Here is a 15,658-nt window from a genome sequence, read left to right as displayed (position 1 = left end):
CATTGCTGATAATCAGATCAAGAGTATTATTCCCTCTGGCTGCCTCACGGACATGCTGCTGTAGAAAACAATCATCCAATAAATCCACAAAAGCCTTTCTAATGTGCGAGTGACCGACCCACAAGTTCCAGTCAATATCTGGGAAGTTAAAATCTCCCATTATAAAACATTCTGATTTACCGGCCCACAGTTGTTCGTTGTATTCATCAGTCATTAAGCCTATAACACACTCCTACCCTCATTTTTGCTTTCTCAGTGCTTATGTCACACCAAATTGGCTCAACATTGCATTGTCCATCCATGTCAACTGGATTCACTGACAGATTTTATGTTCCTTAACTAACAGCATAACTCCTCCTCCATTCCTATCCTTTCTATACACATTGTATTCCTCAAATTCAAATTCTGTATTCCTTACATCTGTGACACCATGTCTCTGATATCCCAATAATATCTGCTTTTTGATGTCTTCTCCATCATTTCAAATTCATCAAATTTATTTACTATACTCCTAGCATTGGTGTACATGCAAGTATACATGCACTGCCTTGATATAACATCAGCAAATATTCTTGCACCATTTTTTTTAAGTGTATCCCATCCCTGTAGAAGCGTTCTTTCCTGTTAGCAAGCACAGACCACACTGAAAAAAAATCTACCCCATGACCCTTGTACAATCTCTACAGTAGGCCAAATTGATTGAATAGACTAATTGTATCTTGGCAGAATTACAGACAACTTCAAATTTAACCCTAACTTGCAACTTTTTTTTCAACATTGATCTGTACTTGTTAAATGAGTCTGCAGATTTCGTACTCTTAATGCCATTAGTGCCAATGTATACAACAACGTCACCTTTTGTGCCCTTAAAATATGATATCTGCTCTACAAGATCCCTATAAGTTGTTGATAACATTTTGTGTGTTTCAGTTGGACTTTTCCCCCAGCTTTACATAAATCTTGATATTCATCTGCTATTCCATTCTTTGGTTTCTGATACTGATATCAAGAATGCCTGTACAAAAAAGCAACTTAAAGCCAACTGGTATTGGGTTGGCAGGCTACCAAGGTCACACTTCTGTTCTCTTGCACCTCTGCTGAGGCAATACTTGTGTTAGACTTTTATTTTTTTTTTATTCAGTCTCATTTAATTTTAGCTGCACTGTCTATCTCAAGTTTTTGTTTTTTTTCTTAGTATCTAACAAAAATCATATGCTCCTGACACAGTTATCTATAACAATTTTACTCTAACAAAGAATCTTTTTTTTTTTTTAAGACAAAAAAAAAAAAAAAAAAAAAAAATACAACAAAAAAATGAAATGTTTTTCAGTGTTACAGGCTACTCACCATATATGGACACAGATCCACAACAACGAGGTTTAATGACATTAAGACTATTTTCAGAAATTTTAGTGGAATGTGTCCATCCTGTTGGTTTAAAGGCCAAAATTTCACTGAATTGGCCTGAAAATTCCTCCAAATACTGCTGTAATTTCTATAAAAGAAAATATTTTATTATCATCCAATATGAATAATTAAATGATCGAATTATTTATTACAATGTTTGTTTGTCATTTGTAGTAAGACAATGAAAACTATGGGGTATCAATATTGTGTTTAAACTTGCATTCTATAGCCAGTTAGTTTTCTAGATGAAACAGAGCTTTCTGGGAGAGGGGAAACAAGTTAGTTGATATCATGCAGTTTTTCATGATGCCGACCATTTTTTAAAGCCTTGTCGAACTAACATGGGCAGGGCATAAAAGAAAAGGCCATAAAAATTCCTCCAATTTCAACTGGATTTAAATGGGCCTGTTCAATGAAGAGGAAAAAAAACAATGATCTTAACTACTGTTCTATGTGTGACAGCATTATTATCACTATTTTCTGTACAAAATAATACAAAAGAAAAGGCCATAAAAATTCCTCTCATTTCAATTTGATTTAAACAAGCCTGTTCAATGCAGAGGAAAAAAACAATGATCTTAACTACTGTTCTAGGTGTGAGAGCATTATTATTACTATTTTCTGTACAAAATACTTTTCAAAATAATACCATTTAAAATCCAGCAACCTTCAGGCTGGAACACTGCCTTATTCATTGTTGTATCACCTAATCTTTTGGTTGTCACTGATAATTATTATGGTGGTAGTGATGATGGTAATTATTGTGCCCAAAGCACCACAATAAATCTGGGTATTTATACATGAACATGTGTGACTACAGACCTGTACACCCAAGTATGGAAGGCAATGGGAAACCACCAGGCCTTTTGCCTTCTCTGCTTGTGTACAAGTCTGTAACTAACTAATTCAAGGCCAGTTTGTCTGCTTACAGGGAGAAAAACCCCAGAATAATTCAAAGTGAAAAACTCTAAACCTCTGCTTGAGATCAGCTACCTCAAACTAAGATATAAAGCCATCGGAAATTCCAACATATTTGTCGTCGGTGAAAGATCGTATAAGAACCTCTCGAAAAAAGTACTATATGTATACATAACTGGTGACACACAATAATAAATGCCCAGGCCTTGTAGCTCTCTTTAAATAACAAATCTAGCAACCTTCAAGCTGGACCATTGCTGCATTTTTGGATTACAACCACATTAACAGCTGTTTCATTTAATCTTGTAGCTGATGCCCAAAGGTAGGTCCGTAACCCTACAGATTAATATGCAGCGGCTTTCCACTGCCTCCTATGCCTATTGGTTTATGGCTTTGCAAGATACATTGCTATGAAGGCAGTCACCCAGAGAGGGTCACTACACACAGCCAAGTGTTCTAGGTCAGTTTGCCTGTTTGCAAGGAGGAAAAAAATCCCCAGAATGGAGAAAACCACTGAACTGCCACTGAGACAAGCTAACACAAATCTGGATAGAAAGGCCAACCAGAATTTCATCAGTCTAGGATGGAACACAAACCAGACCTTTGTGAATATGTACAACAGGTGGTAAAATAATAAATGAACAGGTTTAACAGCTTGGCACCCCTTTAAAATTTTAACCATCTTTCCTCAGGTTAAAATTTTAAAGGGGTGCCAAAAGAAAGATTAAATAATTGCCAACATTTTTGATTTTATGTTTTGATAATTCCAATCCGTTTATCATCTTGCTTTTGCAAGACAAAAATCTTTGTCGCGCTACTGTACACAGATACCGAGCTCTGCACCCTAGTGTTATCTGGGATGCCACCGTGGTTGTCGCCCCACTGGTTGTCAATTTTATAACTGCAAATACTTGTGTCCTGGCAGAGTCATCATTGATGCAAATAGATTAAAATGCTCTACCTTTATGGAAGATATGCAATTTAATTGTGAAAGGTAAATGTTTGGGTATATTTGAAATTAATTAAAATACAATAAATTTATTTAATAAATTTAAATTTGTTTTTTAGTAAAAATGGCATCAAAAAAACTTAGTGGCTGTGATGCAGGAAAAAAGTGATTTTAGTCATTCTTTTATTTTTATTAAAACATGTACCAAAAATGTATTTTAAATAAGTCATCTTTTTTTAATTAAAATTTTTTTAAAAATATTTTAGGGGAGGGTGCATTTTTTATTCTTGCCTCAGTGACTAAAATGGCTCAGCACAGCCCTGCTGCAGGCAAATTGTTCCAGAAATCAACTCACTGGCAAAAAGAAAATTTCAAACAATCTAGTTTAAATCTCTTCCTCTATACAGCCACTTCCTGGCTAATGCAATACTTGACTTACGGAAATTTGACTTTATGTAAGTTTTTGTCGGCTGGTGCAAGTTAAAAAAAAAAATGTGGAAATGTATTTTGCATCCTGTAGGAATAAATGGAGGTATCCACATTTATTTCTTTACTCCTTTTCTGTATCTCTTCACTCTTACTCATATCACTGATATATATAATAACAACAAGGTAGCACTAAAATATAACCTTTAGCATAATCATCCACCTAATTTGTAATTTTTGTTTTATGACATTACAAATAAATCTTAATTAACTGATTAAAAAGAAAGAAGATTACATGTTGCTGCAGTGAATACATTGAGAGAACATGGAATTGGGCTTCTTTTCTATTTTTCACTAAGTATGAAGTGATGTTATTATCTTCTAAACAATTCAGTATTCGCTGTTTTCCTGTATCAGTCCAAATTTTGCATCCTATTGCTTCAGCAACAGCTAGATTAAAAAATTTTTTTAAAGAAATTAATAAAAAAGCAATAGCATACAAAATCACAAAATACAATACATAATTAAATATATGCGTGAAAATTCCAATATTATAAAATTATTAAAGTCAATTAATAATTTAATTAAAACTTTAGTTCTATGTGATAATCACACAGAACCAAAGTATTTTCAATTTTTTTAATTGGAACCAGTCCGATACTTCAGCTTCTGACTTTATACAAAGCTCCCTACTGTGGAATACTGTTTTCACATCTGAGATGGTAGTACCCCTATAACCTCACTTCTTAACTCTATTCAAAAGAGATCATTCAGGTTAATTAACGATCCATCTCTTATGAAGTCTCTTCATCCCCTCCCTTACAAACAGTTTTTGCTGCATGCCCTTTCTATAGATACTTTCATGAGCATTGTTCTTCTAGAGCAGCACCTGTAATTCCATCACTCTCTTCTAAACATGTGCCTCAACCAATTAGCATCCACTTGCTGATAAACTCAAAGGTCAAACTTTTCCTCATTTATCCTTTCTACTTCCATTCTCTGGAAGAACCTTCTTTCACATGTGTATTTCCAAAAAATTATGATCTACAGAAATTCAAGTATAAACAAGCATCTTCTGTCTGCTCAGCCTTCAATGCATGCAGTGTTAAGTGCTATAGGTTCTAATACCTTTTGTGTTTGGGATTCCCATAAAAAAAAAAAATATATATATTATGAGCTGCAACAGGGATTACCTTTATTTTTTTACTATAGGATGGCTTCTTTCGACCAACTCTCCTAGTCCAACACATTAACGATTAATTTGTAACAACAATATATTTATAAGATTAATTAAACATCTTCCCCATTGTCAGAACAGTGGTGGACAACCCCATTGTATCAATATTGGATGTCCAACTCAACCCAGGGTTCCAACCACAACACCCCTGCCAGCAAGGAAAACAGCAGGTCCAACTTCATTAAAACTAAATTTAAAATTAAAATAAAAAAGCTTAACTGCAAATATAGCAATACTCTTACCTTACCTTAAGTTGGACTAAGGCTTTTCGAAACTACATGTTCGCAGGAAGAAGAGCAAACCAAAAAAGTTAACCAGAAAAATTGTCTTATGTAGTACTTTTTTGTTCTTCACGCATAAGCATAAATGACCAATCATCAGATAGTAGGAATGGTCTATGAATATTAATTGAATTTTTACATAACTTCATCTCGAAGGTTTCCACAATAAGTAATTTATAGTAATTGTGTTGGATATTTATTATTTTTGCTTCATTAAAACCGAATACATGTTGTTCATTTATTACATGAAATGACTATTCCGATACATTTGATTTACCCGCCCGAACTGAAGCTTCATGTTGTTTTTCTCGACTCTGAACCACCCCATGGTAGAACCTGCATAAACCACAATGAAGTTTTTACATGCAATGCCATATACAAGATCATGTTGTAATTGAAAGATGGTGTTTAAAGGTCGATTTCTAAAAAAACGTATATATAATTTATTCGTAGGTTTGGCTATGATTTATGTCAGTACCTTTACATATTTGATTAAGTTTGTTATACCATTGCGTGACATAAGGTATAGTAATAAAATGTTTTTTGTCCATATCAAATTTACGTACGTTACGTGTTTTTCGGTTTTTATTTCTTTTTTTTTTCCACGCTAAAGTTTTAACTTTGATTATAATGGTTAAAGGGTAACCCCTGTTTATAAATCTCTTTGTTAGCTCATTTATTTCTGTCATTAATAAAATCTGGGTGGAAGAATATTTAAACGTGTTAATAAATTGATTCAACATGACTGATTTTTTTTTATACGAAAAGGGGTGGTAACTATAGAAATGTAAAAGCATTGCTTTATTAGTGAGTGTTCAACATATACAGGCAGTTCTCGCTTTACAAGTTTTTGCTTTACGAGTTTTTTTTTTCTTTCAAGTATCAACAAAATCGAAAATATGAACATTAATTGCAAAAAACGAATGTTAAACATTCATAAATACCACGTTTAAAACCACACATGTAGCTATACAATACAATGTACACTGCTTTACGATATTAATCCGTTACCATCTTATTGCAAAAATATGGTAACGTGAACCCAATGACACATTGTTTTTTTGGTAATTCATTCCACGACCTCGGAAGTTAAAATTTTCGCTATATAACTCGCTAAAAGGTCGTTTTTAAAGTGTAAATTGTATTAGTTATCAATTCAAATCATTAAACGCACTACACTTTCATCGTTATCATATGTTATAAGAATCAATTTTAAATGCCTTGTGATATTTTTCTAAAACACATTTCTGGAGTCACGACCATAAAACAACAAAAACAACTTGCACTTTCTGGTTTATTGGGCTTTTCTGTTACTGCAAGCATTTATAAACGGGTAGTAAACTCGATGTTATTGCATTTGTGAAAATACTGATAGCTGGAATTGTGTGTTTTTTTACGTTATTATGGTGAAATGTGTTTCCCTTTACTGAAATCTTCAATCGTATAAAAAACACAAATAAATTTTCAGAATCTGCTCTTCATTCCTTTTTTTTTTTTAAGCTTTGTAAACTTGTTACTCTATGCAAATCGTGTTAGTTGCAATTTGTCCGTTCCGTTGAAAAATGCTTATGCAGCTATTGAAATTTATAAAGAAAAGGGAAGATTATCTTGGAAATAAATGCCTCTTGAAGCATTTCTGAAGGCAACTCCTTGTGCAACAAACCAATGAGTGCCAAGCCAATAATGAATGATCAACAAGTGTGCTTTTAGTCAATGATGATGATGAAGAATAAACATTCTTTAACATTTGTAAGTCATAAATAATTTCTCTATTATTATAATTTGCTTGATTTTACAGGCTACGTTTTCATTTCTTTGGATAAATCAATCATTGTTTAAACAAACTAATTAGCTAACTAAATTCATTGTTGATAACGTAACCCCTATTTTTAACATTATGTCTATGGAAAATAAATTCCCGCTTTACAAGTGCACGCTTGGAATGAATTAACTCGTCAAGGCGAGAACTACCTGCACTAAAATTTAATTTATGATATAATCTACATTGTGCTGCCACTTTATTAGGTACACCAACCTAGTAGCGTATTGAGCCTCCTTTAGCCTTCAAAACAGCCTGAATTCGTCTAGGCATGGATTGAACAAGATGCTGAAAACGTTGTGCAGGAATGGAGTACCATGCAGACACGAGTGTGTCACGCAGTTCCTTGAGATCCGATGAGCTGCTGCGAACATCCCTTTCCAGCTCATCCCAAAGATGTACAATAGGATTGAGATCCGTGGACTGAGCAGGCCACTCAGCAAAGAAAAGTCATTGTCACATTCCTGGAACCATTCCATAGTGATTCGGGCTTTGTGCACTGGTGCATTATCCTGCTGGAAGTAACCATCTGACTGAGGATAAACTTTCAACATGAACGGATGCACTTGGTCAGCAATGATGTTTAGGTACGATGTGGCATTCAGACGTGAATCTGTGGGTATCAATGGACCCAATGTATGCCAAGAAAACATTCTCCACACCATAACACTGCCCCCACTACCTTGTACAGTAGTTGTCAGGCATGATGGGTCCATGGATTCATGTTGTTTTCACCAACTTCTGAGCCTTGCATCAACGTGATGCACCAGGAACTTCGAATTGTCAGACCAAGCAACTGTTTTCAAATCTTCGATAGTCCAGTGCTGGTTTTGCTATGCCCACAGGAGGCATGTTCTCTTGTTCTTCATTGATAACAAAGGTACGCGATGTGGCCATCGGCTGTTGTGGCCCATTTGCGACAAAGTGCGACTAGTGGCCTGTTGTGATATATAGTTCTGTGCACCAAAGTTGTATTCTGATGTGATGTGCGACATTGTGGCCCATCTGTTTCCTTGCACAATTCTAGCCATCCTCCTCTCATCAACAAGCGATTTTCTTCCACAGGAGTGCCATTGAGAGGATGTTTTCTGTTCGTTGCTCCATTCTCGATACACTCTTGAAATTGTGGTGCATGAAAAGTTCAGGAGAACTGCCGTTTCAGAGATGCTTTATCCGGCAAGTTTTGCACCTACTACCATTCCATGTTCAAAGTCCATTAGATCACTCCTTTTCTCCATTCTTGCTACGGTTTTACACTTAACTAATACCAAGGTTGTTCTGCGGCATTTATATCCATAACTGTGGTCATGTGACTTGCAACGTTGTGGGACAAACCATTTGTGTGCACAGCAGGGGTGTACCTAATAAAGTGGCAGCACAGTGTATGCATGGCAAAATTTACGAAATTAATGGACTGTGTTTTTGCTTCTATTTCCAACGTAAATTTTAATCTTGAATGGATATTATTAAAAACATGTAGTACATTATTTATGGTCAAATGATCTGTAATAATCAAAATGTCATCCAGTTATCTTCCATAATATGCGATCTGTGGCAATAATGGGTTAAGAACTTCAGTTCAGGCAGATCAATCAAATGCATCGGAACTGTTGTTTCATGCAACCTGTTAAAGTAAAAGTAAAGTGCAGCCATTATCAACTCACTGCAGGATGGAAGCCTCCTCAACAATTCATGCTGAGGTAAATGGACCATAATCTGCCATGCTGGTCCAGTGCGGGTTGGCAGATCGACCGTATTCAGCGGTCAGGGGCTTGAAGCCCGGTCTACTCAAAGAGCGTGTGCTACTGCCCAATGCAACCTAAATGAACAACCTGTGTTTGGTTTTAATGGAGCAAAATTAATAAATATCCAACACAATTACTATAAATTACTTATTGTGGAAACCTTCGAAATGAAGTTATGTAAAAATTCAATTAATATTCGTAGACCATTCCAACTATCTGATGATTGGAATTTTATGCTTATGCGTGAAAAACAAAAAAGTACTACATAAGACAATTTTTCTGGTTTACTTTTTGGTTTGCTCTTCTTTCTGTGAATATGTAATTTAGAAAAGCCTTAGTCCAACTTAAGGAATGAAGAGAATATTGCTCTATATGCAGTTAAGCTTTTTTATATCAATTTTAATTTTAATGATGTTGGACCCAATGTTTTCCTTACTGGCAGGGGCATTGTGGTTGGAACCCTGGGTTGAGTTGGATGTCTGATATTGATACCACGGGGTTATCCCACTACTGTTCTGACAGTGGGGAAGACGTTTAATTAATCTTATAAATATATTAATGTTACAAATTAATCGTTAATGCATTGGACTAGGAGAGTTGGTCGAAAGAAGCCATCCTATAGTAAAAAAATAAAGGTAATCCCTGTTGCATCTCATAAGATAATAGAATACAGGAATAATTCAGCAATTAATAGCTCTCTATTGTCAAAAAAAAAATATATATATATATATATATATAAAATGTGTGGTTTGTAACAAATAAAGTGTCTGAAAAAATGGATTCTGTGGGTTATTAAAGTGAAAAGTGTAAACACATTTCACCATAATAACCCACAGAATTCCAGCTGTTGGTATTATTGCAAATTCAATAAGATCGAGTTTACTATCCGTTTATGATAGACAGAAAGCCCAATAAACAGGTGACTGCTAATTGTTTTTATTGTTTTATGGTTGTGACCTCCAGAAATCTGACTGAACCACATGGTACGGTAGGAGACAATCATAGGGTAATCTCCAGTGCTGCGGTCTTGTTTGTTATTTGGTTTTTAGGAGCATTAGCAACTAAGGCCATATTGCTCCGGTGATATGCGGTGGTCATTCCCTGACCTTTCTGCATCCTCTGTATTTGGTGGTCACGGGCTTGAATCCTGGTCTAATAAAGAAGCGTGTGCTAAGCACTGCTGCTCCTGCCCACTTGACTATGGAGGCGCCGTGCTGGGGTCTCCTGCCCTGATTAAATGACATGTCCCAATTAAGCGAAGTAAACACTGGCTATTTTCTCGAATGGGTTCTGTTCCCAAATAAACAGCTGCCCCAATTAACCGAAATCCATTGTATATATATATATATATATATATATATACTGATATTTTTAAAATATTTTTTAAGATGTCATGAAACATGATCACTTTTCAGCATACAAATGTCAATGCACACTGATTTTATTAGATTTTTAAAAATTCATGCAATACAGGAAAAATTCCAGAATATGTGGAAAAAATGAAACATTGCAATAAAATTATGCATTCAATTTAATTATGATGATATAAAAATACAATTCATAAATAAACCACAATGAGGAATTAAAAAACAAACAACAAAAGGTACAGTGGTGCCTCGCAATTCGACTATAATCCGTCGCCGAATTAGAGTCGAATTGTGGGTCAATATTTTCCATATAAGTTTATGGAAAATTGATTAATTCGTTGTCGGAGAGAAATACACAGTATTATTGACTTTACTATATTCTACCATATAACAAACAAAATTACATAATGAGTACATACATTTCATTGAGCCTTAGATGTTGGAAGGATGTTTTATTTATCTTGTTCTACCCTTTCTCTTCTCCTCTTGGCTTGAATGGGGATGAGGAATTGATCAAGGGTGGACTTTCTCTTCCTCTTTTTCAAGATAGCCTTGAAGTGATGCATAGTAGTGTTGTTAAACAAGTCTGTCATTCTAGTTACAACAGCAGTGTTGGGGTGCCATTTTAAACAAGCAGACTGCACCTTCTCCCAATGGAATAAAATTTCTTCAATGGCAGCTGTTGGCATCGGCCTTTTTTCCCTATCTTCTTCTTCAAGTGAAATTTCCTTTTCTCTCTCTTTTGCTTCCTGTTCACTGAGTGTTTTGAGTTCTTCCATGGTTGGTTCGTCATTGTGATCCTCCACAAGCTCTTCCACATCAGCCTCATCAACTTCTCCTATGTCAAGGTTCTCCGCCATCGAAATGATTTCTCGCATGGCCACAGTTGCTTCTGATTCTTCAGCAGCTTGGACTGCATTGTTGTCATCCCGAAAAAAGGAAGGAACGAGTTTCTTCCATGATGCATGAAGGGTCCTCTGTGTCACTCCCTCCCAGGCAGTTTTAATAAAGGAAATGGCGTGAAGAATATTGAACTCAGTCTTCCAGAACTCCTTCAGTGTCTTATCAGAAGAATGAGTCATGTCAAAAAGCTGTGAAAACAAAGCCTTGGCATAAAGTTTTTTAAAACAGGCAATTACTTCTTGATCCATGGGTTGGATCAGTGATGTGGTGTTTGGAGGCAAAAACTGGACTTTGATGAAATCAAAGTCAATTTCAAGAATGTTTGCCAAGTCTTGGGGGTGGGCACTAGCATTGTCAAGAATCAGCAGTGCTTTCAAAGGTAAATTGTTGTCAATGAGGAATTTTTTTTTACGCTCGGGGCAAACTCCTCAAAAATCCAATCTTTGAAGACTTTCTGGTCTACCCAGGCTTTTGCATTGGATCTCCACATTCACTGGCAGTTTGGACTTGATTTTCTTCCCAAAGCAGCGAGGATTTTTAGAGTGGTAAACGAGAAGTGGCTTTACTTTAAAGTGTCCGCTTGCATTTGCTGCCAATAACAAGGTAAGCCTATCTTTCATAGGCTTATGTCCTGGGAGCGTCACTTCTTCTTGCAAGATGTATGTTCGATTTGGTAAGGGATCTATTCCCGATTTATCTATCATTGGTTAAATGTTACTCTCACTCTTTAATACCATTGGTTAAAATGTATGAAGCAGCTGTCACTATTTAGTGCTATTTAGTAACGTTAAATGCAGTTACGTAGTCCAGCAAAGAATTCTATCGTGCAATATCATGTACGATAGAATTATTTGCGTCGTCGAATTGCGAGGCACCACCTGTACTATCAAATTTAAAAAAAAAAAAAAAAAAAAAAATTTTTAATTTTTTTTATTTTTCAAATGAAGAAAAGTAGCATGTTTACAAATGGGTGCATTAGGTTTTATACCTAGGTTCCTTCAATACTTTGGGGTCCCAAAAGATGAAATACAAAATTTTGTAGCAGTGAGGAGTCTCAAAAATCCACAGCACCTCAGATACCAAACTAATCTAAATGCACTACTGATTAAGAAACATGACTTCAGACACTCTGGCACTTTTAACCTGCTACACTGTTTAATGATTGTATCTCTTTTGAGAAAAATTCTACTTGGCAATGAAACTGCAACCATGCAAAATCTGTTTTGAACTAATTTGAAAAAAAGTTTAAGATAAACAATTTTGCATTTTTTCCACAGATTTAGTAGATTTTTGTCTTGAAAAAGTGGCTGATTATTTAAATACGGTGTATTTCAGCAATGTACTGCAATTTTCTATTCAAACAAGATGTGCTATACCAAATTGAAATTACTGTCAAATTTCATATAAAAAAAAAAAAAAAAATAGCAGTTGCTGTAATTGAATTTGAACAAAGAGGAAAAGAACAAATAGTGATGGCTTTCTAAAACTGTGCCATTTTTGATTACTATAGATGGCAGTAACCAAAATGATTAAGTTACATAACAACATGATGACCTTTCCTAATAAAAAAAAATCATAAAATGGAAAGCAGCTTGCTTACATTGCCATCATTGACAGGTGACGCTACAAGGTGCAATACAACTTTTGCCCAACTTGAAAGCATGTGGATTCCTTTAAAAAAACTGTCTGGCACTTGGTGTTGACAATTCCCCTGCTGTGTAAGACTAAAACCCGGAGTAGTAATGGTAATGAAAGAGGAGACAGTGGACACAGTGCGTATGTTTCCTGCAAATCCACATCAAGTACTCTGTGATGTTGCACTACTTTGCAAAACTAATCAGTGTGGGTAGCACTGGTTATGCAACTAGTGTGTTGTTTCACTGGTCACTTAGACACAGGGAACTGGACCAGGCACAGAAGATGGAAATGCTGGATAGATTAGGACTCTGATGAGCCACCAACAACCTGGCCAGGGCAAGAGTGAAGGTAGTGTGAGGAAAAGGAACTTGGATTGAAAGAGGAGACTGAGCACTTAATGATAATAAACTGTCCCTTTCATGTGATTAATTTATCTAACTAATGAACTGACAAGGCTTATATTCCAAGACTGCTAGACATGTAATGTAAAGCAACTGGATGTATAATAATACATCAGAAGGACTAACTCAAAACCTCTACTTAATTTAAAAAATCTCATATTGAATAAAGCTAAATGAAAATTTAAGGAAAATACATACTTGAAAGTTTAAAAGTGACTTCTATTTCCAAGTGTGAAGTAGGACCCTTAAAATCTTCCCATTCATGTGGATTAAAACTACACAATCAATTTCAAAATTTAACCTCATGTTCATTACAAAACCAAAAGAAATTAAATTTGAAAAGGAAAGTAAACAGATGCAGAACTGACCCGAAGTGAGACTAATGCTTTTCATAAAAACTTTCTTCAAATTGGTACAGACAATGCAGTTTTATGCCTATCAGGTATCCCAATATATCACCTGAAGTAGGATGGGAACATTGGAGGGACTGAAAGATACAGGAAGAGAAAGAGAATAACAGAACCTTCTTTTGTCCTTAGGACCCTACCCTAATAGTGTGACAAGATAGAATACTTCAGTACAAAAAAAGAAAAAAAAGAAAAAAAAAAAGAAAAAATAAAAAGAAAAAATAAAAAGAAAAAATAAAAAGGAAAAATAAAAAGGAAAAAAAAAAAGAAAAAAAAAAAGAAAAGAAAAGGAATTAAAGTTGTTGCTGTTATTTGGTTTTTAGGAGCATTAGCAACTAAGGCTATATTGGTCTGGGAATGTGCGGTGGTCATTCCCTGACCTTTCCGCATCCTCCATATTTGGTGATCACGGGCTCAAACCCCGGTCTTATCAAGAAGCATGTGCTACCCACTGCTGCTCCTGCCCAACTGGTTATGGAGGCACCAAGGAATTAAAGAAAAGATTAAAAAGTAGTCTTCTAAATTTCAGGTGAATAACAACCTAGGTTATGAAATGTATTGCAATAAGTTATTTGTTTATGGAAGGTGGAATTTTTGTAACATACTGGCTGTAAATCCCAGTCTTCAGATAAAATTAAGACTGATCAATATTTGTTTCAAATTTAAATTTTGTTTGTCATTTATCCAGTATTTCAGCTTGGTCAAACTCTGGATAATGTCCTTTCTAAAAATTGTGTGACTAACTCTGAGTTATAAAATTTGTTTGTTTACTTTTTTTAATTACTACATTTAGTATACTTTTGTGTTTTTGTAACCTGAAATAAAGAGAAGTTCTAGTGCTTTTAAAGTATATGCAATCACATCCTTTATGACATGGGGTAGCATATACAACATTGGTTTACTGTTTAATATCAAAAGCTATGTAATATCATTAGTTCTTATCTAATGGAAGATGAGTAACTAATACTCATCTTCCATTAGATAAGAACGCAATATTGAAAATAATTCAAAGGGAAGGCTGAAAATAATCTGCACACCGAATTGCAGAAGCTGTGCATAAATTTCTTAGGCTTTCTTATATGAACTTCAAGAATAATTCTGAGAACTGTCCATAGGGAGGACTGTAAATAGTTTTAATGCTACATGCCACTGGTACTGTTATAATCAGCACATGTAAGGAATAAGATTAAATTATTGTAAATAATGCATTAGTTTTAATCACAGTTGTTTACCTTATAATCCTTAATAATCCAATTGTATTTTATAAGTCATATTCATAAATTAATTCACTCACTCTTGTTTTTTGTAAAGATATTTTCCCACTATACATCGAGCTCACATTTCCTGCACTTTATACATAAGTTTTTTTTGTGTGTTTGTGCATGAGACTGCTACATGGTTGTTGGTGCTGCCTATCCTTGGTAATAGAAGTTCTTAATTATGAAAGAAGAGAGATGTTTGTGGAGTAGCATAGTTACACCATTAGCGTTGCATTATACATGTTTTTATACTGAAGAGTTCTCAAAGTTTATAGAATTATTAAAGAATTATAGAATTGTTAAAGTTATCATAAAAATAGTTTGTGCTTAAAGAAAATATCAAAAGTGATTTTCAAGGTTTAAAATGTTTATGAAAGCACTGAACGTTAAGTCTTCAATTAATGGGAATTGAACCATCAAAAATTTATGCCTTAGATTTAAAAAGATACTTGCAAGCAGCATAACAGAGATTTATCAATAGCCTGTTAATAATTAATAAAGACTGACAGTAATGTCTTCAGTAAATATGAGAATAAAACAGCATGAAGAATTATTTCACAGTAAGAGTTCTTGAAGTAACAAGTGTTATTTCACAAGGGCAGCCAAATTTTGAAAAGAGTTGCCAAGTTTGTGAGAATAACTTGAAGACTTGCCTTTAAAGATTCACTGCAGGGATTTCATTTCTGAATTTAATTTTAAGGGACACTAGAAACTTCATACACACAATGCTTAAATGTTTTTCATAGTAATGTCATTAATTAACCCCAGGGGCTCACATCTGGTGAGTATGGGCTTGGCACACCCAGGGTCCTGAGCTGGATATCATCATTCTCTTTTTTTGGTGATTCCCTTCTACTTCTGACTCTCACTCTCTCTCTCTCTCTCTCTCTCTCTCTCTCTC

At 34.9% G+C, this 15,658-nt stretch overlaps 1 protein-coding gene across 2 annotated transcripts in view; it reads right to left on the bottom strand.

Annotated features, from left to right (window-relative positions):
- The window catches only part of LOC150085629 (uncharacterized), a 126,838-nt gene that overhangs the window by 16,648 nt on the left and 94,532 nt on the right, over positions 1-15,658 (bottom strand). For both annotated transcript variants that reach the window (XM_090374145.1, XM_090374146.1), the window contains exons 7-8: positions 3,996-4,150; positions 1,348-1,495 (exon numbers count right to left, since the gene is read on the bottom strand). In XM_090374145.1, coding sequence (XP_090230271.1) covers positions 1,348-1,495; positions 3,996-4,150 — 303 coding nt within the window. The remainder of the gene's footprint in view (positions 1-1,347; positions 1,496-3,995; positions 4,151-15,658) is intronic.

This window comes from Mastigoproctus giganteus, chromosome 5 (assembly GCF_048544385.1).
Source record: "Mastigoproctus giganteus isolate SK-2022 chromosome 5, ASM4854438v1, whole genome shotgun sequence".
NCBI lineage: Eukaryota > Metazoa > Arthropoda > Arachnida > Uropygi > Thelyphonidae > Mastigoproctus > Mastigoproctus giganteus.
The sequence above is the reverse complement of the archived record's forward strand: the minus strand, read 5'-3'. Positions and strand labels throughout refer to the sequence as shown.